This window comes from Sminthopsis crassicaudata, chromosome X (genome assembly GCF_048593235.1).
Source record: "Sminthopsis crassicaudata isolate SCR6 chromosome X, ASM4859323v1, whole genome shotgun sequence".
NCBI lineage: Eukaryota > Metazoa > Chordata > Mammalia > Dasyuromorphia > Dasyuridae > Sminthopsis > Sminthopsis crassicaudata.
The window spans coordinates 68133710-68161703 of record NC_133623.1 but is presented as its reverse complement, the minus strand read 5'-3'; the positions used below and the strand labels follow the sequence as shown (position 1 = coordinate 68161703).

Sequence of the window (27994 nt, the reverse complement as noted above, 5' to 3'; positions counted from 1 at the left end):
AAATAAGACAGCCAAATACATTGTGAAAAGAGTAAATGTTTATTCTAAGGTTAGAATTAAAATGGGCATTACCCATTAGGCCAAAGAGCCCTTGCAGTTAGCTACTGCTGGGATCGTGTAGGGTAGGGCCGTACTTGATTTCCAGAATGGAACCACTTCCAGAATTAAAATGGGCATTGCCTATTAGGCCAAAGGGCCCTGGAAGTTAGCTACTGCTGGGATCGTGTAGGTTAGGGCTGTACTTGATTTCCAAAATTAAAATGGGCATTACCCATTAGGCCAAAGAGCCCTTGCAGTTAGCTACTGCTGGGATCGTGTAGGATAGGGCTGTATTTGATTTCCAAAATTAAAATGGGCATTACCCATTAGGCCAAAGAGCCCTTGCAGTTAGCTACTGCTGGGATCATGTAGGTTAGGGCTGTACTTGATTTCCAAAATTAAAATGGGCATTGCCCATTAGGCCAAAGAGCCCTTGCAGTTAGCTACTGCTGGGATCATGTAGGTTAGGGCTGTACTTGATTTCCAAAATTAAAATGGGCATTGCCCATTAGGCCAAAGAGCCCTTGGAGTTAGCTACTGCTGGGATCGTGTAGGGTAGGGCTGTACTTGATTTCCAGAGCGGAACCGCTTCCACGACAGACAACTCCATAATCTGGAGCCCCAAGATCTGGGCTGTCTTTGGGCAGCCTCTGGTTGCATGTTGTGGCCCATGGGATTCACTCTTGTTCTCCGGGTAAAGGTTTGTCGGAACCATTGAAAAAGGCGGTGAAAACTAAGGCGAGAAGAAACTGGTGGTGGATCACTATGACTTGATGATGGAGTCCTGGAGGACCTTCTACGCCAAAGTTCGCTCCTTCTGGCTTGTGGTCTGGCTTGTGGCTTGGCTTGTGGCTTGGCTTGTGGTCTGGCTTGTGGCTTGGCTTGTGATCTGGCTTGTGGCTTGGCCTGCGGCTTGGCCTGCTGTTTGAACTGCGGCTTGAACTGCGGATGGGAGAAAGGAAGGTTAGAGGCAGGGGATGATGGGAAAGGCCTTTGAAAAAGCCTAACCTAATAAGGCAATACACAAAATGCTCACTTCTAGCCCGAGCACACTGCCTTTGTGGGGAACCGTCTGCTTCAGCTGGCCTTAACTCACAGTTCTGCCCCCCAAGATAGCTTTCTGCCTTGGTTCCCCCCTTAATTCTTCTAGGATCCCTCTTGCTGGCCCTGTGATATATAAGTACATCACACCCTAGATATGATCCCTGTCCTCCAGGTGCCCCATATAAGCTCCCCAACCCTCCTGCATACTCCACACCCTTTATGTGCCCCACACACTCCAGGTACTTACACAAGTCCCTCATGTCCACGCCACAAAGTGTCCTCTCCCCTGTGCCCCACAACTTCCGGGTGCCCTTACCACAAGTGTTTCACCAACTGTGGGTCCCCTCCATATGTGCCCAACACTCCAGATGCCCCATCCCCCACAGGTGTTCCACCTATGTGTCCCTTGTGTGGCAAGGCAATGTTCCATAAACCTTCAGGGTTGTGAGCTATACAAGTTGTCGCACACCTTATATGGACCCCATACTCTCTCTCTTGCCACACATGTGGCTCATACCTTATATGTGCTCCATACTCTCTCTATCCCATGACCCTTAAGGTGCCTGCCTCATGCCACATAAGAACCCTACACCCCAAGTATACCTCGTACCCTCCAACTGCCCCGTGCCATACAAGTGCCTCGTTATATGTTATCCAGGAGTCCCCCTCCTTATATATGCCCCCTGTGACCTAGGTATCCCTCCCCCATCCTATGTGTGCCCCATACCCTTCAACTGCCCCATGGCTCACACAGGTGGCCAACACTTTATACATGCCCCCCATATTCCAGTGCCTCTTATCACACAAGTGTCCCACACTCTCGATGTGCCCTCCATCCTCCCATGTGACTTTTCCAGCAAAGTCCCCCACACTCTATGGACCCCATGCCCTCCAGGTACCACACGCCCTCTCTGTGCCCCCCATACTTCAGCTATCTATTGCCACACAAAAGCCCCATACCCTCTATGTGCCTCAAGCCATGTAAATGCACCAATTGTGCCCCACAGCCCGGAAGTGCTGCACACCTTCTGCCACGCAAGTATTCCATGCCTTATTTGTGCCTACATATACACATTGAACTTGCCCACCTTCCTTTGATGCCTCCTTTCTAATAGTTCTTTTTCCAGGTTATGAGTTGACTTTTGATGGTTCCATTCCATTTTTTGCCAGGTTCTTTTGTGGATGTTAAAGTCCATTTTTCCTAGGAAGTTTTCCTCTATCACGGTCAGGTCAGATGGTTTTGGGTCTTTTGCTGGTGTTACTAAATCACGTTTACTAACAGTGATTTTATTGTCCTGACCCGTGATGATGTATTTGATGACGATGCCGCGGTCAGGCCAGTCTTTGTTTTGATTATCTTTGCCACTGTGATCACTGTCAGATTTTTCGGAGATTTTTTCATTGATGATGGATCTCTGATAGACACTTCTATCAGAGATGTCCTCGTGAACTTGATAACATGGGAAATAGCCAGTAGAAATGCTCGATTCACTCGGACTTGAATCGTCAAAGTAAGAGCTGTTGTTATCCGTCTCTTCTGAGTCCACCCAGGACATACAGCTAGATGATGTGGAGTTCAGTGGTGGAAAAATTTCAGAAAAGATGGCTCTTTCTTCCAAGCCCAAGCCTTTGGTGGTCTCCTGGAAGAAAGATGAAATGAGGTGAGAATTGCTCCACCGATTGCTTGGGGTGCTATCGCGGCCACTTTCTACAAAACTCCCAGAGCGGAGGGCGTTCTTGGGCTCAGTAGTCACTGTATAAGTCACTGGTACTTGATGCTAACTAGGTTAAGGATGAACTTTTTCTCAGGGCTTGTCTAGCACTTCCCCTCTGTGGAACCTCGAACGACTCAATTTCTATGGGCCTCAGTTTCCTCAAGTGTAAAATGATCTTCCAGTTCCATATCAAACAATCAACAATGCACATTTATTAATCACCTACTCTAGACCGGGCACTAGAGATACAAAGTGCAAAGAATTAAATAATCTCTACTTACAAAGAGTTTGCATTCTAAAAAACAAGTTAATGTGTGTATATGCATATATATAATCAGTAAATGTTAACATGTAGAGAGTAATTAAATCCAAGGTAGATTAGGAGTGAGGGCACTGGCATTGGGGGAATTCACAGTCTTTGTGCAGAAAATGGTGCCTGAGACAGCTCTTTAAACAAGAGCTTCTATGAAGCAGAAGTAAGGAGGGAGGGCCTTCTAGGTAGGAGAAGTCAGGGCTTCTTAAACTTTTTCCACTCATGACTCCTTTTTGCCTGGGAAATTTTTACATGACCCTGGGTAGAGCGATACATAAAATAGGTATGCAAATCAAATATTTTACTGATAATAAATCATAATTTCACAACCTCCACATTTAATTAGGCAACCCTTGAACCCCAGTTTGAGAAGCTTTGTGATAAATCGCCAAAGGCACTGAAATAAGAAGAGGAAGACCAGTTTAGATGGATCATAGGGTGAGGGAGGAACAGTGATGTCCAATGAGGTTGAAAAAGTAGTTTGGAGAAAAGAAAAAGTAGCTTGGGACCAGATTGTAGAGGCTCTAAAAACTAAACAGAGGAGGCAGCTAGGTAGTGCAGTGAGAGCACCAGCCCTGAAGTCAGGAGAACCTAAGTTCAAATCTGGACTCAGACACTTAACACTTCCTAGCTGTGTGACCCTGGGCAAGTCACTTAACCCTAATTGCCTCAGGGGGGAAAAAACAACTAAATAAAGGAGTTAATTCTCCTAGAGGTGAGAGCAGGGGAAGATCAAGAAGAGAGATTAGAGAAGTGGATAGGTTGGAGGCTACTGTGAATCAGTGTCCTCTCTGATACCTTGGATAATTGATATTGTTTTGAGAGGCACAGTGAAAAAGGGGACTTCATGAGGGAAACCCTACAAGGCAATGGCAGAGAGGACACAAGATAAAATGCCTTGGAAACTTTGATTCTATAAAGAATACCGAGAAAAATGGGAGAACAAATGACTATGAATCAGAGGACGAAGATCTAGAATAGACAAAGATGAACAGCAAAGAGAATGAGAAAAATCCTTTTTGGAAATGGGGCACAGAAAATGAAGTAAACCTAATGAACAGGATTAGCTGAAGGGAAAGAGAGGAAGAGGAAATATCAAATGAGAAGAGGGGATTCAGGAGGGAGGGAAGAGAGCCAGAGAGAACAGGGCTACCTTAAAAAAAAAAGATTAAAGTAACAGAAAGAACACGAGTACTACATTTACAAAGGAAGAAGGAACTTGAAATTAAAAAGCTTCTATACAATGTTAATGTATGTAGCACAAGAAGGAAGTGATGGAGTAGGAAAAAAAATTCTCTTTATCAAATGTCTCTGCTAAGGGATATATTTTGTTGTCTTTGTTGTTCGAGCGTTTTAGTCATGTCCAACTCTTTGTGACCCCATTTGGGGTTTTCTTCACAGAGATACTGAAGTGGTTTGCTATTTCATTCTCCAGATCATTTTACAAATGAGGAAACTGAGAGACACAAGTGAAGTGTCTTACCCATGGTTCCACAGCTAGGAAGTGGCCGAGGTCAGATATGAATTTTGGTCTTCCTGACTCCAGACCTGGTGCTGTATGTATCCACTGTGCCACTCTGTGTGTCTACACACACACATGCATACAAACACCCACCCCCACACCCATATATATGTATCCACTGGGCCAGTATGTATATACATTGTGTTTATATACATACATATGTATACATATGTACAGATATATTCACTATATGGGTCAAAGGATATGAACAGTTTTCATAAAAACTGCAAAATATTTACAATTAGATAAAAAAAAATGTTCCAAATCACTAATAATGAGAAACACGAATCAATACATTTCAGAGGTTTCACCTCACACCCTGCAAGTATGACAACTGGCTGCATTTAATATTAGAGGGGTTGTGGCAGGATCCATACACATACATTGTTGGTGGAGCTGTGAAGTGGTACAATCGTTCTAGGAAGAAATTTAGAATTATTCAAATAAAGTGGTTAAAATATTCATACCCTTATACCCTTTGAGCCAAAACCTCCTATTTATTATTCCAAGTGACAAAAATGTTCATACCTTTTGAACCAGTGACCCTAAGGAAGATAACAATAAGAAAAAAGTCCCTATATACTCAAAAACATTTATAACAGGATTTTCGGTGATCCTTAAAAATTGAAAAGTTGGAACAGAAGGTTTTGCAAGGGTCAATAACCCATGCATTTATCTTGTAAATAAAAAGCTATAATAAAAAAGAATGAGTAAAGAAACAAACAAACAAAAATTGGCAACAAAGTATATACCCATCAACTGAGAATGACTAAATAAATTGTGGTACATGAATGTAACAGATTACTGTGCTGTAAGAAAAATGCATGAATTCAGAGAAGCATGGAAAGATCTATATGAACTGATGCAGAGCCAAGGAAACAATATACATAGTAACTACAAGTAAAAGTAAATTTAACAAAATTATAAAGATCAAGTACAAGTCAAATGAAGACATATAAGAAGACACCCTCCATCTATCCTTTGGTAGAGATGAGAGGTCCATAGATGTCACACGTTGCATATGCTTTGCAACTTTTTCGATGTGCTGACTTTTTTTTCTCCTAATAATTTTTTTCATATGGGATGGCTCTCTGGGAGGGAGAAGAGGAAGGATGCATGGGATACTATGGTGATGAAAGAAATGGATAATATCAGTAAAAACTTATTTTTCAAAAGGATTAGGAAATTTAGAAGAGGATAGGTTTAAAAAAAAAAAAAAAGGTAATGGGTTCAGTTTGAATATGTTGAGCTTGAGATATCTCTGGGAATTTGAAATGTCCACTGGATACCCGGGGTTGGAGGACGGAAGCTCAGGGGAGACTGGGATTGAATATCTACATGGGACAGTTTTCATTACAGAAAGTCTCCAAAAGGGTATAGAAGGGTAGAGAAGAGTAAGGGACCTAGAATGGAGCCCTGGAGAATACGTAGGCCTACACTACATCTGAGCGTGCCCTGGATGAAGACTGAGCAAGGGATACTGAGGCAAAGCAGTCAGATAGGTAGAAGAAGAACCAAGAGAAAATTACTCCCAAAAAGCCTAGATTGAAGAGACCCCAGAACATCAGGACTGAGCAATGCACATCAGATTTGGCAAGAGATCATTTGGAGGAGTGCGTGATTGTCAGTTCAGTTTGTACTTCTATATAATTTATATAGTTTTTAAAAATACACAAATTAATAACAACTTTGGAGGGTCAATGAGTGATGAAGTCAGAGGCTAAGGAGTAACACATATGGAGAGACACATTGAGGGGGTGGTTAAGGCCTAGTGACACTTGGTTTTTTTGGAGGGACGGGGGATTCTTGGGCACCATCTGAAGGCAATGGAGAAGGAGCCAGTAGATAAAGAGGGCCTGAAGATTAGCGGGGAAAGAGATAATCGAGGTTGCAATCTAGTGGAGAAGTTGGGAGGGGATGAAAGGAGGATACACAGAGGAATTGCCAGGACAAGGGCCACCTCATTGTCTGAGATTAGGGGAAAGGAGGAGAGTATGTGGAGGTGGGGAAGTGATCTTGGGGAGTGTGAAATGGAGGAAAAGACAGAGAAAGAAGTTACCTCCAATGGCCTCGATTTTCTTAGCCAAGTAGGAGGGGGTGTCCTTAGCTGAGGAGGGGAGGGAGGGAGGAGGCTGAGAAGGGAAGAGGTTTGGAATAGTTTCCATGGGGAGGGAGATCTCTGGTTCTACATTTACACTAGAGCCCAGAAGTCTTCTTCCCTTGGAGCCTATTGGCTCCTGTCTCACTGCTTTTATAATAATACCTGTTCCCTTTCCACTGAATATTCATTTTTCTTATCAAAGGGTTCCTCCACATAAAGGTTTTGTTCCCATGGTTCATTAACATGAAAAGGTGATCCACCTTCTTTATTGTCTTCTTCGTCTGTCTCCTCCGACTAAATAAGGATTGGAAGAAAAGAGAGGGGGAGCTTAAAGAGCAGGAAAAACCACACCAGACAGTGTCACGGGGCTTTGCAGGAATGACCAAACACACAGCAACACACACACACACACACACACACACACACACACACACACACACAAATGCATACACACAAACACACATTTGCACATTCATACAGTTACACATATACACATTCACACACATACAACTACATCCACATCCATACATATGCACACACATATTTACATATATGCACGTCTACCTTTTGAACCATATATGTCATACCTTTTGAACCAGTGACCCTAAGGAAGATAACGATAAGAAAAAAGTCCCTATATACTCTAAAACATTTATAACAGGATTTTTGGTGATCCTTAAAAATTGAAAAGGTGGAACAAAAAGTTTGGCAAGGGTCAATCCTGAAAAATAACCCATGCGTATATCTTGTAAATAAAAGCTGTGTGTGTGCATGTATATATGCGCAATATGCATATAAGCACATATAAACACACAATAAACAGAAACGGCATATACACACAACCCAATATACATATACATGTATGCAGACATGCACACATACAGACTCATACATTCACATACACATCCATGCACACACATATGACCTATTGACACATATACACAAAACACACACATACACATAAACATACTACACAATATATACACACACATACAAACGTCAAAGCAATGGTCATACATATGTACACAAATGCTCACATATATACATATAAACATTAACATATACATAAGTATGGGTACACATGTATGTGTATGTGAGTGAATGTGTATATGAGATTGTGTTTCTATATGTGTATTGTATATGTGTATGAGTCTGAATGTGTGTATGTGTGACTGTATTTTTATGTGTGCATGTGTAAATGTGTGTGCATGTATGTGAATATATTGCATGTGTTTTTGTTTGTATGTGGGTGTATTGTGTATGTGTATATATGTGTGAATGCCTATGCATTTTGAGTGTATGTGAGTATGAATGTAGTGTGTGTTTGTGCATGTGTATGGTTGTGTACATATGTATTATTGCATGTTTATGTATATGTGAATGTATGTATTTATATGTGTGTGAACGTGCATACATGTATGAATATGTGTGTATCCATGTGTATCTATTGTGTGTGTTTGTGTGCATGAGTACACCTGTGTGTATGTTGGTTTGTGTACATATACATATGTGTTGCATGTTTGTGTGGATGTCTGCATGTGTTTGTGTGTATCTATGTGAATGTATTGTGCATTGTGTATGTTGTGTTTGTGTGTGTGCCTTTATGTGTATTTGTGTATGTGTATATATGCGTTTCTAAGTGTTTAGGTATTGCATATGTGAGTATGTTGTATATGTATGTGTGTACTGTGTGTGAGAATGCACGCATATGTGTTAATGTGTGTGATTGTGTTTATATATGTGGGTATGAGTATGTGTATGTATGTATATACATATGTGTGTATGTATGTATATATATATATATGTGTGTGTGTGTGTGTGTGTGTATTATGGTTGTAAGTGTAGGTATGTAGAGGTTTGTGTGCACATAGGTGTTCATTGTGTTCATTATGTGTATGTATGTGTGTATGTGTTCTGTACATATGTTATTGTTTGTATTTTCTATGTGTTTATATATTGTGTCAATAATGTATCTTGAGTGTGTGTATGTATATGCATTTAAGAATATGTATATTTATGTATGCATGTGTGTATGTTTATATGTATGTTATGGGGACATATTTGCATATAATTGTATTGTGTATGTGGGTATATTAATGTGTATGTGTGCATAAGTGTATATGTGTGTGTTTGTGTGTATGTGTGTGAATATATGTTTACTGCATGTATGTGTGTTGGTGTGTGCATGTTTGTTTAAACATGTCTCCATGTATGGGGTGTATGGTATGTGTGCATATATGTTTATATGTTTGTACACATGTGCGTGTATATGAGAATGTGTCTTCTGAATCTATGTGTGTATGTGCATGTGTGTATTTCTGAATACTGTGAATGTATGTTGGTGGATGTATATGTGTGTACGGATGTATAGAAGTGTGTATCTGTGTGTGCATGTGTGTGAGTATATGTACATTATGTGTCTCTATGTGTATATCTGGGAATGTGTTTATGTGTCCATACACACACACATATATGTGTGTATGTATGTATGTATATATACATGTGTGTATGTATGTATGTGTGTATATATATGTGCATGTGTGTATGTATGTATGTGTGTGTATATATGTGTATGTGGGTTTGTGTATCTGTGTGAGTGTGTGTGCATGATCTGTATTGTGTATTGTGTATCTAGGGGTATGTGTGAATGTGTATGTATGTGTGTATATGTGGATCGTGGATGCATGTGTAGATGTCTGTGTATGTGTTATGTGTACATATATATGATGTGTGTATATGTGAATGTGTGTATATGTGTGTATATCTGCATGTATATGTGTGTGCATGTGCTCATCTAATTATGTGTATGTGTATATGCATGGTTGTATTTATGTGGGTATGTGTATGTTATGTGTTATGTATGTATATACATATGTAAATGTATGTTTATATTGTGTATATGTATATATAGTATGTCAATGTGTATTTATGTGAGTGTGTGCGTGTTGATTTGTACATGTGTATTTGTGTTAGTATGTGTGTTTATAAGTATATGTTTGCATGTGTGTATGTGTGTATTGTGTATGTGTATGTATATATATGTGTGTGAATGTGTACCCATGTGTATGTGTGTATTGTGCATTCATATGCATATATGTATATTTGTATGTATCTTCTGGATTTGTGCATGTGTGTGTTTATATGTTTAGCTGTACGAGTTTTGATTGTATGGGTGAATATGTGTCTATGTTATGTGTGCACAATTATATGTCAATGTGTCTGTGTTTATGCAAATGCATGCATTTATGTGTGCGTGAGTATACATGCATGTGTGTGAATCTGTATTTATGTGTGCATGTGTGTGACTGTACTGTGCATGTATGTGTGTGTGAAAGTAGATATATGTGTGAATGTGTGCATGTAAGATTGTATGTGTGTATGAGTGTATATAATAAGTATGTGTGCATCTGTATGTGTGATTGTGTGTGTGGGTGTGTATTTGTGTGAAGGTCTGTGAATGTGTGTATGAGTGGCTGTGTGTGTGTGCATACATATACCTGCACATGTATGTGTGTTTATATAATATGTATGTGGGTTTGGGTATATATGCGTATGTGGGTAGTTGTATAGCTGTGTATGTGTGTGGGTATTTGGATGTATGTGGATATGTGCATTTGTGTGTTCTGTGTATATATGTGAATTTCTAGCTATGTGTGTACATTTATGAATCTCTATGTGTGTGTGTGTGTGTGTTTATATATATATATTGCGTGTGTATGGTATATGTGTGTGTGGGTGTGTATGGTGTGTGTGGGTGGGTGTGTATGTGTATGGTGTGTGTGTATGGTGTGTGTGTGTAGTGTGTGTGTGTGTGGTGTGTGTGTATATGGTGTGTGTGTATATGTGTATGGTGTGTGTGTGTGTATGTGTATGGTGTGTGTGTGGTGTGTGTGGGGGGGGGTGTGGGGGGGGTGTTTGGGTGTGTGGTGTGTGTGTATGGTGTGTGTGTGTGTGGTGTGTGTGTGTATGTGTATGGTGTGTGTGTATGGTGTGTGTGTGTGGTGTGTGTGGTGTGTGTGTAGTGTGTGTGTATGTGTGTGTGGTGTGTGTGTGGTGTGTGTGTATGGTGTGTGTGTGTGTGTGTGTGTGGTGTGTGTGTGTGTGTGTGTGTGGTGTGTGTGTATGGTGTGTGGGTGTGTGTGGGTGTGGTGTGTGTGTGTGTGGTGTGTGTGGTGTGTAGTGTGTGTGTGTGTGTGTGTGTGTGGTGTGTGTGTATGGTGTGTGGGTGTGTGTGTGGTGTGTGGGTGTGGGTGTGTGGTGTGTGTGTGTGTATGGTGTGTGGGTGTGTGTGGTGTGTGTGTGTGGTGTGTGTGTGTAGTATGTGTGTGTGATGGGTGTGTATGGTGTGTGTGGTGTGTGTGTGTGTGTGGTGTGTGTGTGTGTGTGTGGTGTGTGTGTGTAGTGTGTGTGTGTGTGGTGTGTGTATGGTGTGTGGGTGTGTGTGTGTGGTGTGTGTGTGTGTGGTGTGTGTGTATAGTGTGTGTGTGTGTGGTGTGTGTGGTGTGTGTGTGTGTGGTGTGTGTGTGTGTGTGTGGTGTGTGTGTGTGTGTGGTGTGTGTGTGTGTGGTGGGTGTGTGTGTGTGTGGTGTGTGTGTGTGGTGTGTGTGTGTGTGGTGTGTGTGTGTGTGTGTGTGTGGTGGGTGTGTGTAGTGTGTGTGTGTGTGTGTGGTGGGTGTGTATGGTGTGGTGTGTATGTATGGTGTGTGGGTGTGGGGGTGTGTGGTGTGTGTGTGTGTGGTGTGTGTGTATGGGGGGTGTGTGTGTGTGTGTAGTATGTGTGTGTGATGGGTGTGTATGGTGTGTGGTGTGTGTGTATGGTGTGTGGGTGTGTGTGTGTGTGTGTGTGTGGTGTGTGTGTATGGGGTGTGGGTATGTGTGGGTGTGTGTGGGTGTGTGTATGGTGTGTGTGTGTATGAATCTCAATGTGTGAATGGAGCTCAGGGACACAGATCCACCATGGAGATCAAGGATAGAGAATCATATGGAAACCAAAGGCAAAGAACCCCACCGAGGAAGGGAAGAGAAACGTGTATGGAATAAAACGAGACAGGATTAATGTAGCAGAGACCTCACAAAAAGATCAGGGTCAGAGATTCCATATGGAGATCAGTGGCAGAGACCCTCTCTGAAGATCAGGGATGGAGACACCCCTTGGAGATCAGGGTCAGTGACCCACCACTGAAATCAGTGGCTGGGACCCCCTCTATGGAGATCAGGGTAAGAGACCCCTTATGGAGATCAGTGGCACAGACCCCCCCACCCGGAGATTAGGGTAAGAGACCCCCCCATGGAGATCAGACATACCCAATGGAGATCAGTGTTACCGAAATCTATGGTGGAGAACCCCCATGGAGATCACGGTCAGAGACTCCTTACTTGAAATCATGGCCAGAGACACATTACCGAAATTTGTGTAAGGGACCCCCATGGAGATCAGTGAAAGACACTCATTACCAAAATCTGTGACAAAGACTCCCATGGAGATCAGAGAAACCCAATGGAGATCAGGGTCAGAGGCCCATTACCGAAACCTCTGCTAGAGACCCCCCATGGAGATCAGAGATACCCAATGGAGATCAGGGTCAGAGACCCATTACCGAAATCAGGGTCAGAGACTCCCCATGGAGATCAGGGTCAGAGACACATTGCCAAAATCTATGGCAGAGAGCCCCCATGGAAATCAGAGACACAACCTGGAGGTCATGGTCAGAGGCCCATTACCAAAATCAGAGCCAGAGACCCATTACTAAAATCAATGGAAGGGATCCCGCATGGAGACCAGAGAAAACCAATGAAGATCAGGGTCACAGGCCCATTACTGAAATTAGGGACAGAGACCCCCCATGGAGATCACGGTCAGGGACCCTTTACCGAAATCAGGGTGAAAGACCCCCATGGAGATCACAGTCAGAGACACATGGCCAAAATCTGTAGAAGAGACCCCCCCCATGGAAATCAGAGATACCCAATGGAGATCAGGGTCAGAGGCCCATTACCAAAATCAGAGCCAGAGACACATTACCGAAATCTATGGAAGAGACCCCCCCATGGAGACCAGAGAAAACCAATGAAGTGTCAGAGGCCCATTACTGAAGTCAGGGAGAGAGACCCCCCCCCCCATGGAGATCACAGTCAGAGACACATTGCCAAAATCTTTGGAAGAGACTCCCCATGGAGACCAGAGATAACTAATGGAGATCAGAGTCAGAGACCCATTGCCAAAATCTCTGGAATAGACCCCCATGGAGATCACAGATGCCCAATGGAGATCAGGGTCAAAGGCCCATTACTGAAATCAGAGCCAGAGACACATTACCGAAATCAGGGTGACACACCCCCATGGAAATCAGAGGCACAACATGGAGGTCATGGTCAGAGACCCATTCCCAAATCTATGGAAGAGACCCCCCATGGAGATCAGAGATACCCAATGGAGATCAGTGTTAGAGGCCCATTACTGAAATCAGGGTCAGAGACACCCCCACCATGGAGATCACCACCATAGACCCATTGCCAAAATCTCTGGAAGAGACCCCCCCATGGAGATCAGAGATACCCAATGGAGATCAGGGTCAGAGGCCCATTACCAAAATCAGAGCCAGAGACACATTACCGAAATCAGGGTGACACACCCCCATGGAAATCAGAGGCACAACATGGAGGTCATGGTCAGAGACCCATTCCCAAAATCTATGGAAGAGACCCCCCATGGAGATCAGAGATACCCAATGGAGATCAGGGTCAGAGGCCCATTGCCAAAATCTCTGGAAGAGACCCCCATGGAGATCACAGATGCCCAATGGAGATCAGGGTCAGAGGCCCATTACCAAAATCAGAGCCAGAGACACATTACCGAAATCAGGGTGACACACCCCCATGGAAATCAGAGGCACAACATGGAGGTCATGGTCAGAGACCCATTCCCAAAATCTATGGAAAAGAGCCCCCATGGAGATCAGAGATACCCAATGGAGATCAGTGTTAGAGGCCCATTACTGAAATCAGGGTCAGAGACCCCCCACACCATGGAGATCACCACCATAGACCCATTGCCAAAATCTCTGGAAGAGACCCCCCATGGAGATCAGAGATACCCAATGGAGATCAGGGTCAGAGGCCCATTACCAAAATCAGAGCCAGAGACCCATTACCGACATCAGGGAGAGACACCCCCCATGGAGATCAGAGACCCCCATGGAGATCACAGTCAGAGATACTTTGCCAAAATCTGTAGAAGAGACCCCCAATGGAGATCAGTGTTAGAAGCCCATTACTGAAATCAGAGCCAGAGACACATTACCGAAATCAGGGTGACACACCCCCATGGAAATCAGAGGCACAACATGGAGGTCATGGTCAGAGACCCATTCCCAAATCTATGGAAGAGACCCCCCATGGAGATCAGAAATACCCAATGGAGATCAGTGTTAGAGGCCCATTACTGAAATCAGGGTCAGAGACCCCCCACACCATGGAGATCACCACCAGAGACCCATTGCCAAAATCTCTGGAAGAGACCCCCCATGGAGATCAGAGATACCCAATGGAGATCAGTGTCAGAGGCCCATTGCCAAAATCTCTGGAAGAGACCCCCATGGAGATCACAGATGCCCAATGGAGATCAGTGTTAGAAGCCCATTACTGAAATCAGAGCCAGAGACACATTACCGAAATCAGGGTGACACACCCCCATGGAAATCAGAGGCACAACATGGAGGTCATGGTCAGAGACCCATTCCCAAATCTATGGAAGAGACCCCCCATGGAGATCAGAAATACCCAATGGAGATCAGTGTTAGAGGCCCATTACTGAAATCAGGGTCAGAGACCCCCCACACCATGGAGATCACCACCATAGACCCATTGCCAAAATCTCTGGAAGAGACCCCCATGGAGATCACAGATGCCCAATGGAGATCAGGGTCAGAGGCCCATTACCAAAATCAGAGCCAGAGACACATTACCGAAATCAGGGTGACACACCCCCATGGAAATCAGAGGCACAACATGGAGGTCATGGTCAGAGACCCATTCCCAAAATCTATGGAAAAGAGCCCCCATGGAGATCAGAGATACCCAATGGAGATCAGTGTTAGAGGCCCATTACTGAAATCAGGGTCAGAGACCCCCCACACCATGGAGATCACCACCATAGACCCATTGCCAAAATCTCTGGAAGAGACCCCCCATGGAGATCAGAGATACCCAATGGAGATCAGGGTCAGAGGCCCATTACCAAAATCAGAGCCAGAGACCCATTACCGACATCAGGGAGAGACACCCCCCATGGAGATCAGAGACCCCCATGGAGATCACAGTCAGAGATACTTTGCCAAAATCTGTAGAAGAGACCCCCAATGGAGATCAGTGTTAGAAGCCCATTACTGAAATCAGAGCCAGAGACACATTACCGAAATCAGGGTGACACACCCCCATGGAAATCAGAGGCACAACATGGAGGTCATGGTCAGAGACCCATTCCCAAATCTATGGAAGAGACCCCCCATGGAGATCAGAAATACCCAATGGAGATCAGTGTTAGAGGCCCATTACTGAAATCAGGGTCAGAGACCCCCCACACCATGGAGATCACCACCATAGACCCATTGCCAAAATCTCTGGAAGAGACCCCCATGGAGATCACAGATGCCCAATGGAGATCAGGGTCAGAGGCCCATTACCAAAATCAGAGCCAGAGACACATTACCGAAATCAGGGTGACACACCCCCATGGAAATCAGAGGCACAACATGGAGGTCATGGTCAGAGACCCATTCCCAAAATCTATGGAAAAGACCCCCCATGGAGATCAGAGATACCCAATGGAGATCAGTGTTAGAGGCCCATTACTGAAATCAGGGTCAGAGACCCCCCCACACCATGGAGATCACCACCATAGACCCATTGCCAAAATCTCTGGAAGAGACCCCCATGGAGATCACAGATGCCCAATGGAGATCAGGGTCACAGGCCCATTACCAAAATCAGAGCCAGAGACCCATTACCGACATCAGGGAGAGACACCCCCCATGGAGATCAGAGACCCCCATGGAGATCACAGTCAGAGATACTTTGCCAAAATCTGTAGAAGAGACCCCCAATGGAGATCAGTGTTAGAAGCCCATTACTGAAATCAGAGCCAGAGACACATTACCGAAATCAGGGTGACACACCCCCATGGAAATCAGAGGCACAACATGGAGGTCATGGTCAGAGACCCATTCCCAAATCTATGGAAGAGACCCCCCATGGAGATCAGAAATACCCAATGGAGATCAGTGTTAGAGGCCCATTACTGAAATCAGGGTCAGAGACCCCCCACACCATGGAGATCACCACCATAGACCCATTGCCAAAATCTCTGGAAGAGACCCCCCATGGAGATCAGAGATACCCAATGGAGATCAGTGTCAGAGGCCCATTGCCAAAATCTCTGGAAGAGACCCCCATGGAGATCACAGATGCCCAATGGAGTTCAGGGTCAGAGGCCCATTACCAAAATCAGAGCCAGAGACACATTACCGAAATCAGGGTGACACACCCCCATGGAAATCAGAGGCACAACATGGAGGTCATGGTCAGAGACCCATTCCCAAAATCTATGGAAAAGAGCCCCCATGGAGATCAGAGATACCCAATGGAGATCAGTGTTAGAGGCCCATTACTGAAATCAGGGTCAGAGACCCCCCACACCATGGAGATCACCACCATAGACCCATTGCCAAAATCTCTGGAAGAGACCCCCCATGGAGATCAGAGATACCCAATGGAGATCAGGGTCAGAGGCCCATTACCAAAATCAGAGCCAGAGACCCATTACCGACATCAGGGAGAGACACCCCCCATGGAGATCAGAGACCCCCATGGAGATCACATTCAGAGATACTTTGCCAAAATCTGTAGAAGAGACCCCCAATGGAGATCAGTGTTAGAAGCCCATTACTGAAATCAGAGCCAGAGACACATTACCGAAATCAGGGTGACACACCCCCATGGAAATCAGAGGCACAACATGGAGGTCATGGTCAGAGACCCATTCCCAAATCTATGGAAGAGACCCCCCATGGAGATCAGAGATACCCAATGGAGATCAGTGTTAGAGGCCCATTACTGAAATCAGGGTCAGAGACACCCCCCCCCCCATGGAGATCAGAGAAAACCAATGGAGATCAGTGTCAGAGGCCAATTGCCAAAATCTCTGCAAGAGACCCCCATGGAGATCACAGATGCCCAATGGAGATCAGGGTCAGAGGCCCATTACCAAAATCAGAGCCAGAGACACATTACCGAAATCAGGGTGACACACCCCCATGGAAATCAGAGGCACAACATGGAGGTCATGGTCAGAGACCCATTCCCAAAATCTATGGAAAAGACCCCCCATGGAGATCAGAGATACCCAATGGAGATCAGTGTTAGAGGCCCATTACTGAAATCAGAGCCAGAGACACATTACCGAAATCAGGGTGACACACCCCCATGGAAATCAGAGGCACAACATGGAGGTCATGGTCAGAGACCCATTGCCAAAATCTCTGGAAGAGACCCCCATGAAGATCAGAGATGCCCAATGGAGATCAGGGTCAGAGGCCCATTGCCAAAATCTCTGGAAGAGACCCCATGGAGATCACAGATGCCCAATGGAGATCAGGGTCAGAGGCCCATTACTGAAATCAGAGCCAGAGACACATTACCGAAATCAGGGTGACACACCCCCATGGAAATCAGAGGCACAACATGGAGGTCATGGTCAGAGACCCATTCCCAAAATCTATGGAAAAGACCCCCCATGGAGATCAGAGATACCCAATGGAGATCAGTGTTAGAGGCCCATTACTGAAATCAGAGCCAGAGACACATTACCGAAATCAGGGTGACACACCCCCATGGAAATCAGAGGCACAACATGGAGGTCATGGTCAGAGACCCATTCCCAAAATCTATGGAAGAGACCCCCCATGGAGATCAGAGATACCCAATGGAGATCAGTGTCAGAGGCCCATTACCAAAATCAGAGCCAGAGACCCATTACCGACATCAGGGAGAGACCCCCCCCCATGGAGATCACAGTCAGAGACACATTACCGAAATCAGGGTGAGAGACCCCCATGGAAATCAGAGGCACAACATGGAGGTCATGGTCAGAGACCCATTCCCAAAATCTATGGAAGAGACCCCCCATGGAGATCAGAAATACCCAATGGAGATCAGTGTCAGAGGCCCATTACTGAAATCAGGGTCAGAGACACCCCCACCATGGAGATCACCACCATAGACCCATTGCCAAAATCTCTGGAAGAGACCCCCCCATGGAGATCAGAGATACCCAATGGAGATCAGGGTCAGAGGCCCATTACCAAAATCAGAGCCAGAGACCCATTACCGACATCAGGGAGAGACACCCCCCATGGAGATCAGAGACCCCCATGGAGATCACATTCAGAGATACTTTGCCAAAATCTGTAGAAGAGACCCCCAATGGAGATCAGTGTTAGAAGCCCATTACTGAAATCAGGGTCAGAGACCCCCCACACCATGGAGATCACCACCATAGACCCATTCCCAAAATCTATGGAAGAGACCCCCCATGGAGATCAGAAATACCCAATGGAGATCAGTGTTAGAGGCCCATTACTGAAATCAGGGTCAGAGACCCCCCACACCATGGAGATCACCACCATAGACCCATTCCCAAAATCTATGGAAGAGACCCCCCATGGAGATCAGAGATACCCAATGGAGATCAGTGTTAGAGGCCCATTACTGAAATCAGGGTCAGAGACACCCCCACCATGGAGATCACCACCATAGACCCATTGCCAAAATCTCTGGAAGAGACCCCCCCATGGAGATCAGAGATACCCAATGGAGATCAGGGTCAGAGGCCCATTACCAAAATCAGAGCCAGAGACACATTACCGAAATCAGGGTGACACACCCCCATGGAAATCAGAGACACAACATGGAGGTCATGGTCAGAGACCCATTCCCAAAATCTATGGAAGAGACCCCCCATGGAGATCAGAGATACCCAATGGAGATCAGGGTCAGAGGCCCATTGCCAAAATCTCTGGAAGAGACCCCCATGGAGATCACAGATGCCCAATGGAGATCAGGGTCAGAGGCCCATTACCAAAATCAGAGCCAGAGACACATTACCGAAATCAGGGTGACACACCCCCATGGAAATCAGAGGCACAACATGGAGGTCATGGTCAGAGACCCATTCCCAAAATCTATGGAAAAGAGCCCCCATGGAGATCAGAGATACCCAATGGAGATCAGTGTTAGAGGCCCATTACTGAAATCAGGGTCAGAGACCCCCCACACCATGGAGATCACCACCATAGACCCATTGCCAAAATCTCTGGAAGAGACCCCCCATGGAGATCAGAGATACCCAATGGAGATCAGGGTCAGAGGCCCATTACTGAAATCAGAGCCAGAGACACATTACCGAAATCAGGGTGACACACCCCCATGGAAATCAGAGGCACAACATGGAGGTCATGGTCAGAGACCCATTCCCAAAATCTATGGAAAAGAGCCCCCATGGAGATCAAAGATACCCAATGGAGATCAGTGTTAGAGGCCCATTACTGAAATCAGGGTCAGAGACCCCCCACACCATGGAGATCACCACCATAGACCCATTGCCAAAATCTCTGGAAGAGACCCCCCATGGAGATCAGAGATACCCAATGGAGATCAGGGTCAGAGGCCCATTACTGAAATCAGAGCCAGAGACACATTACCGAAATCAGGGTGACACACCCCCATGGAAATCAGAGGCACAACATGGAGGTCATGGTCAGAGACCCATTCCCAAAATCTATGGAAGAGACCCCCCATGGAGATCAGAGATACCCAATGGAGATCAGTGTCAGAGGCCCATTACCAAAATCAGAGCCAGAGACCCATTACCGACATCAGGGAGAGACCCCCCCCCATGGAGATCACAGTCAGAGACACATTACCGAAATCAGGGTGAGAGACCCCCATGGAAATCAGAGGCACAACATGGAGGTCATGGTCAGAGACCCATTCCCAAAATCTATGGAAGAGACCCCCCATGGAGATCAGAAATACCCAATGGAGATCAGTGTCAGAGGCCCATTACTGAAATCAGGGTCAGAGACACCCCCACCATGGAGATCACCACCATAGACCCATTGCCAAAATCTCTGGAAGAGACCCCCCCATGGAGATCAGAGATACCCAATGGAGATCAGGGTCAGAGGCCCATTACCAAAATCAGAGCCAGAGACCCATTACCGACATCAGGGAGAGACACCCCCCATGGAGATCAGAGACCCCCATGGAGATCACATTCAGAGATACTTTGCCAAAATCTGTAGAAGAGACCCCCAATGGAGATCAGTGTTAGAAGCCCATTACTGAAATCAGGGTCAGAGACCCCCCACACCATGGAGATCACCACCATAGACCCATTCCCAAAATCTATGGAAGAGACCCCCCATGGAGATCAGAAATACCCAATGGAGATCAGTGTTAGAGGCCCATTACTGAAATCAGGGTCAGAGACCCCCCACACCATGGAGATCACCACCATAGACCCATTCCCAAAATCTATGGAAGAGACCCCCCATGGAGATCAGAGATACCCAATGGAGATCAGTGTTAGAGGCCCATTACTGAAATCAGGGTCAGAGACACCCCCACCATGGAGATCACCACCATAGACCCATTGCCAAAATCTCTGGAAGAGACCCCCCCATGGAGATCAGAGATACCCAATGGAGATCAGGGTCAGAGGCCCATTACCAAAATCAGAGCCAGAGACACATTACCGAAATCAGGGTGACACACCCCCATGGAAATCAGAGGCACAACATGGAGGTCATGGTCAGAGACCCATTCCCAAAATCTATGGAAGAGACCCCCCATGGAGATCAGAGATACCCAATGGAGATCAGGGTCAGAGGCCCATTGCCAAAATCTCTGGAAGAGACCCCCATGGAGATCACAGATGCCCAATGGAGATCAGGGTCAGAGGCCCATTACCAAAATCAGAGCCAGAGACACATTACCGAAATCAGGGTGACACACCCCCATGGAAATCAGAGGCACAACATGGAGGTCATGGTCAGAGACCCATTCCCAAAATCTATGGAAAAGAGCCCCCATGGAGATCAGAGATACCCAATGGAGATCAGTGTTAGAGGCCCATTACTGAAATCAGGGTCAGAGACCCCCCACACCATGGAGATCACCACCATAGACCCATTGCCAAAATCTCTGGAAGAGACCCCCCATGGAGATCAGAGATACCCAATGGAGATCAGTGTCAGAGGCCCATTACCAAAATCAGAGCCAGAGACCCATTACCGACATCAGGGAGAGACCCCCCCCCATGGAGATCACAGTCAGAGACACATTACCGAAATCAGGGTGAGAGACCCCCATGGAAATCAGAGGCACAACATGGAGGTCATGGTCAGAGACCCATTCCCAAAATCTATGGAAGAGACCCCCCATGGAGATCAGAAATACCCAATGGAGATCAGTGTCAGAGGCCCATTACTGAAATCAGGGTCAGAGACACCCCCACCATGGAGATCACCACCATAGACCCATTGCCAAAATCTCTGGAAGAGACCCCCCCATGGAGATCAGAGATACCCAATGGAGATCAGGGTCAGAGGCCCATTACCAAAATGAGAGCCAGAGACCCATTACCGACATCAGGGAGAGACACCCCCCATGGAGATCAGAGACCCCCATGGAGATCACAGTCAGAGATACTTTGCCAAAATCTGTAGAAGAGACCCCCAATGGAGATCAGTGTTAGAAGCCCATTACTGAAATCAGGGTCAGAGACCCCCCACACCATGGAGATCACCACCATAGACCCATTCTCAAAATCTATGGAAGAGACCCCCCATGGAGATCAGAAATACCCAATGGAGATCAGTGTTAGAGGCCCATTACTGAAATCAGGGTCAGAGACCCCCCACACCATGGAGATCACCACCATAGACCCATTCCCAAAATCTATGGAAGAGACCCCCCATGGAGATCAGAGATACCCAATGGAGATCAGTGTCAGAGGCCCATTGCCAAAATCTCTGGAAGAGACCCCCATGGAGATCACAGATGCCCAATGGAGATCAGGGTCAGAGGCCCATTACCAAAATCAGAGCCAGAGACCCATTACCGACATCAGGGAGAGACCCCCCCCCCATGGAGATCACAGTCAGAGACACATTACCGAAATCAGGGTGAGAGACGCCCATGGAGATCAGAGGCACAACATGGAGGTCATGGTCAGAGACCCATTTCCAAAATCTATGGAAGAGACCCCCCATGGAGATCAGAGATACCCAATGGAGATCAGTGTTAGAGGCTCATTACTGAAATCAGGGTCAGAGACCCCCCCTACCATGGAGATCACCACCATAGACCCATTGCCAAAATCTCTGGAAGAGACCCTCCATGGAGATCAGAGATACCCAATGGAGATCAGGGTCAGAGGCCCATTGCCAAAATCAGAGCCAGAGACCCATTACCGACATCAGGGAGAGACACCCCCCATGGAGATCAGAGACCCCCATGGAGATCACAGTCAGAGATACTTTGCCAAAATCTGTAGAAGAGACCCCCAATGGAGATCAGTGTTAGAAGCCCATTACTGAAATCAGGGTCAGAGACCCCCCACACCATGGAGATCACCACCATAGACCCATTCCCAAAATCTATGGAAGAGACCCCCCATGGAGATCAGAAATACCCAATGGAGATCAGTGTTAGAGGCCCATTACTGAAATCAGGGTCAGAGACCCCCCACACCATGGAGATCACCACCATAGACCCATTCCCAAAATCTATGGAAGAGACCCCCCATGGAGATCAGAGATACCCAATGGAGATCAGGGTCAGAGGCCCATTGCCAAAATCTCTGGAAGAGACCCCCATGGAGATCACAGATGCCCAATGGAGATCAGGGTCAGAGGCCCATTACCAAAATCAGAGCCAGAGACCCATTACCGACATCAGGGAGAGACCCCCCCCCCATGGAGATCACAGTCAGAGACACATTACCGAAATCAGGGTGAGAGACGCCCATGGAGATCAGAGGCACAACATGGAGGTCATGGTCAGAGACCCATTCCCAAAATCTATGGAAGAGACCCCCCATGGAGATCAGAGATACCCAATGGAGATCAGGGTCACAGAACCCCAATGGAGATAAGGGTCTCGGACCTCCAATGGACATCAGTGGCAAAGACTCAACATAAAAATCAGGGGCACAAAACCTAAATAGAGATCAGAAACACAGAAGCGCCATGGAGATCACACACAGAGACGCCCCATGGAGACTCTGTTTTATAGAGATTATAGACAATTATGGACCTCAGAGTCAGAGATCCCCTATGGCGATCAGGGCCAGAGACTCCCCATGGAGATTATGGACACAGACCCCAGGGGCAGAGACCCTCTGTGGGCAGCAAGAACAAGGTCCCCCATGGTGATCACAGAGTGAGATGAAGGATAAAGAGCTGAAGATCAACAAAAAAGAGATGGTGGAAGGGCGCAGCACGGTGTGTGCAGATGAGGGGCAAAGATTCATGGGGAAATTAGGAGGGAAAGGTCAGGTCATGAGGAAGGGAAGAGAAACTGGTTCGGAATAGAAGGAGACAGGATTAATGTAGCAGAGACCCCATGAAAAAGATCTGGATTATAGACTCCATATGGAGATCTGTGTCAGAGACCCATTATGGAGATCAGCAGCAGAGATCCCCCATGAAAATCTGTATCAGATACCCAGTCAGAGATCTCCTGTGGAAATCCGGGTCCAAGACCCCCCAAGAGTAGCAAACTAGTATGGAGATCAGGGCCAGAGACTATGAAGATCATGAGTCTAGACTGTCCATGAAGATCAGGTACAGGGACCCCACATGGAATTAAAGGTTATAGATATCACATGAAAAATCAGTGGCAAAGACCCCCCATTGAGAGGAAGGACAGAGGCCCCCTGACTGAAGATCAGTGGCAGAGAAGCCCCATGTAGATTATGGACACAGACCCCCAAGGGGCAGAGACCCTCTGTGGACAGCCAGTACAGGCACCCCCATGGAGATTACGGTGTGAGATCCACTACTAAAAGATGAGGGATAAAGAGCTGAAAACCAACAAAAAGGAAGAGATGGTGAAAGGGCCCAGTAGAGTGTGTGCCGATGAGGGGCAAAGATTCATGGGGAAATTAAGGGGGAAAGGTCAGGTCATGAGGAAGGAAAGAGAAACTGGTGTGGAATAGGAGGCAGGATTACTGCAGCAATGACCTCACAAAGGGACCAGTGTCACAGACCCCATATGGAGACTAGGGTCAGGTTTCCCTCATGGAGATCAGAGACCCCACCTGGAGATCAGTGTCCCAGACCCATTATGGAAATATGGGTGAGAGATTCTCCCGTGGAGATTAGAGTCCAATACCTCCCCGGGGCCTCGGCCCTTTATAGAGACAGGGATTGGGACCCCCCATGGAGATCAGTGTTGTAGACCCCCCCATGGATATCAGTGGCATAGAAGTCCCATAGATCAGGGTCATAGAACCCCCATGGAGAGCAAGGTCACAGACCTCCCATGGAGATCTGAGACCGAGATCCCACATGGAGATCTGTGTCAGAGACCCTTTATGGAGATCTGTGTCCAAGACCCGCTGTGTGCAACAAACTGCTATGGAAATCAGGGCCAGAGACCTCCCATGGAGAGGTCTAAACCACTTATGAAGATCAGGTTTGGGGACCCTCCATGGAGTTCAAGGCCATGGAAGCCAGGGTCAGAGACCCCTGTGGAGATCAGTATCAGAGATCCCTCATGGAGATCAGGATCCATTCCTCCCCAGGGCTGACCACACATAGAGATCAAGGTCAGAGACCTACCTTGGAAATCAGGGGCACAGACCCCCCACTATGGAGATGAGGAACACAGAACTGCCATGGAGGCCCCACGTGGAGATCTGTGTCATAGATCCATTAGGGAGAAAAGAGTCAAAGATCCCCCATGGAGATCAGGGTCCAATACTCGAGGGGCAGAGCCCCCTTACAGCAACCTTGGGTAGAGACCACACGTGGAGATTTGTGTTAGAGATACCCCGTGGATATCAGTAGCAGACCTCCCCCCAGTGGAAATCAGGCACCAAGACCCCGCATACAGATCAGAAGCAGACCCCTTGTGGACATCAGGTTCAGAGACCCCCCCCCTTGGAGGTCAGGGATGCCGGCCCCCCATGGAAATCAGGGGCAAGGACCCCCCATTGAGATTGGGGCCAGGGATTCCCTGAAGGAGAACAAGGCCGAAACCCCATCCCCCATGGCGATCAGAGTCAAAGACCCACACTATCATGGAGTCACATGTAGACATACACATAGAAACACAATATCCACAAATATCCACACTTGTACACACATTCACACTTACACAAAAACACACGTATATACATACACACATATACTTACACCCTTTATACACACACACTTAGATTTTCCTCTTCCCCAAACTCTCCCTCCCCTCATTTTACTCATCCCAGACAACCATAAATGAAAGGGGAACACTCTCCATTATGGGTTTTGGTAGCTAGAGGGGCTAATGATAAATTTTCAAAGGAGAGTTGTTGGAAATTGTACAAGACCAAGCTACCCCTCCTTATTATTATACCTCTTTCTACCCCCTCAAACCAAAAAGTAAGAAAAACCTCCACTTTTATATAAAAGACTAAAAAAAATTCAAAGGGTACCCAATTATTAGGATGCCCCAGCCATCAAAGAACCTCCCAACAGTACCCTCCCAAACAGGGGCCCAGACCAAGTACCTTGACTCAATCTTACCGGTTTACTCGCCATCATGGATACATGGTGAGGGCGATGGATAAACAAGAATGAATGTCCATGACAATCTTTTGCCAACCTCCTCCAAGCAGGAGGAGAAGGCGGAGCTCCCGCCTCAGGATTTTTTGGATCAAGACAATGACCAGAGCACAACTGTCTTCCCCGAAGCCTCTTACTGTTATGAATCCCACCAGTCTGTTCTAAGCTCATAAAACATTCTGATATGGGGAGGGGTCTCTGATGACACAATGGACTGCAGCACTGGGAGTAGACATGGGGGGGACGGGCCAGACCAGTAAACCAGCTAGATTCTCTGAAGGAATTTTGTTCTTAAGAAGAATGAGGGAGAGAAATGGCAAAAGTGGAAGAATATTTTAAGGCAAATGGATGAGTTTGGGAGGGAATAGTCAAAAAAAAGATGGCGGAAATTTAAAAGTCTTTGGTCTGGGGAAATATGCCAAGAAAAATAACTCTCTGTGTCACACACCCACACCACACACACAACACACACACACAACATATACACAACACACAAACACACAATACACACACCGATCAGAACAATAAGTGGAAAAACCACACAACTAGACGATCGAGCTTGAATTCAGAGAAATGACAAGGATGTGAAGGCACCTCTCTTCACTTCTCTGCTGAGGAGGACTGTGGGTGTGAGACACACTTGTCAGGCTTTTTTACTGACTTTTTCTTCCCTCTTTTTAAAAATCTTTGTTACACAGGATGGCTCTCTAGGAATAGATCAGGACAAACAGACCTCTTTGAACAAATATGGTGGAGACTTTAGCCCTAAGTGTTCTTGGGCAATAAATAACCTGGCTCCCTGAGGAGAACAAGAGGTTTGCTTGTTGTGTATTGTCCTAATTTGGATATTTGACTAACACAGAAGTGGTTGCTTTGTAAAATTCACTATAGCTTATATTTTATATCCCTATATGGAATCAAAGTTTTAGGCCTCCCCTCACCCAAATACCCAAACATCTTCTCCTCCTTTCCTCCCATGTTTAAAAGGAATATTTAATGGCAAAATGAGTTTGGTGGTTTCTACTCGAAAGTAAACAAATGGAAAGGAAAGGACACGGGCCAGAAACCAAGAGACCTGAGTTCAAACCTTACTCCTGATGCTTTACTTGAGTAATATTGGGAAAGTCCTTTCCCCTACTTAGGCCTTTATAAAATGAGGGGATTGGACCAGTTGGCTTTCCAGCTCTAGAGCTCAGCTTAGAAAAAAATTCATATCTCAGGGCTCAGTACTCCCTCCAGCCCCATCAGGCTCTACATTGGACAGTACCACAAACTGGCCCCCAATTACCCTGACTTTTCCTCTGGGGTTCTCAACAAACCAACCTTAGAAATCTTATTATTGGAGTTGGGAGAGGAGGAGGAAAGGTATCTTTTGGCAGCCAACTTTGATCAGTAGAGAATTCACTACTAACAGTGTAGGTGGATCCTGGCTCTGATGAGTCTAAGAGAAAAGCCCCATGGAAGGAACTGGCTGGGGTAGCTCTACACTTTGGCCCCCTAGATGGCGCTGTGATTCATTCCTTCTGGTACTACAAACCTGGTGCTCTTTTTATTAATATCTTTTTTTTTTTTGATACCACTTTCATCCCCCAATCCCACAGTTAAGCCGGCCCTTGGGTAAAGGTTTAAAAAGAGAAAAAAGTTTAGTAAAACCAAGAAACTCATCAATCCTGACACTACATCTACTGTTCTATATAGGTCCGCACCCCTTCAAAAAGAGAGAGGGAGAGCTGTACACAATTAATGATTTCTAATCCTACTAGTGTGACGCTCTGGTGTGCCTCTCATGGAAGAGGCAGAGCAGAGGAAGAGGGAGAAAGGTTGACAGGGGGGAGGCTGATTGTCGCAAAATTTTTATAAAAATTCATTTTAACATTAGGGAGAACAGACCCCCCCCCATGGAGGTCAGGGTCCAATACCCCCTAGGGCAGAGCCCCCTTATGGAGACCAAGGGCAGAGATCACATGTGGAGATTTGTGTTAGATATCCCCCCTATATATCAGTAGCAAACCTCCCCCCAATAGAAATCAGGCACCAAGACGCCTCGCCAACATCACTTTGTGTTAGATTCCTGGAATCAGAAGGCCTTGGTTCAAATCTTACCCTTAAATCCCTTCCCTTTCCTTCCCTGGGCCTCAGTTTCATTATTCTTATAATGAGACAGTGGAACTATATGGCCTCTAGAACACTTTCCAGCTCTTGAGTTAGTATTTATTCTGAGTCTTCTGAAAAGTTGAATGATAATAATATGGCGGCTAGATGGCGCTGCAGTGAACAGAATGATGGTTGCAGAGTCAGGAAGACTCCTCTACCTGTGTTCAAATCTGACCTCAGATTCTCACTGTTAATTTCAGTTTCCTCATCTGTAAAATG

General features: G+C 46.0%; 1 protein-coding gene across 2 annotated transcripts; it reads right to left on the bottom strand.

The window, feature by feature from the left end:
• Positions 1-20: 20 nt before the first annotated feature.
• On the bottom strand, positions 21-25773 carry LOC141548456 (uncharacterized). 2 transcript variants are annotated; one of them, XM_074277341.1, is made up of 5 exons: positions 25583-25773; positions 6897-7028; positions 2172-2723; positions 487-981; positions 21-394 (listed from the first exon to the last, which is right to left on the bottom strand). In XM_074277341.1, the coding sequence occupies exons 1-4, from the start codon at positions 25598-25600 to the stop codon at positions 574-576; spliced, it is 1110 nt and encodes a 369-aa protein (XP_074133442.1). In that variant the 5' UTR covers positions 25601-25773; the 3' UTR covers positions 21-394; positions 487-573. The 2 variants fall into 2 exon arrangements, with proteins under 2 accessions (XP_074133442.1, XP_074133440.1); XM_074277339.1 differs by having other exon boundaries at positions 21-423; positions 516-981.
• Between the last annotated feature and the right edge of the window lie 2221 nt (positions 25774-27994).

What these genes read in the sequence shown, in the direction of transcription:
- LOC141548456 (XM_074277341.1), bottom strand. An exon ending in ATTCAGTGGAAAGGGAACAG is followed by an intron (nt 2,724 to 6,896) that starts GTATTATTATAA and finishes TCTTTCTTCCAG; the next exon opens with GAGACCACCAAAGGCTTGGG. An exon ending in AAAGGAGGCATCAAAGGAAG is followed by an intron (nt 982 to 2,171) that starts GTGGGCAAGTTC and finishes TCCCATCCGCAG; the next exon opens with TTCAAGCCGCAGTTCAAACA.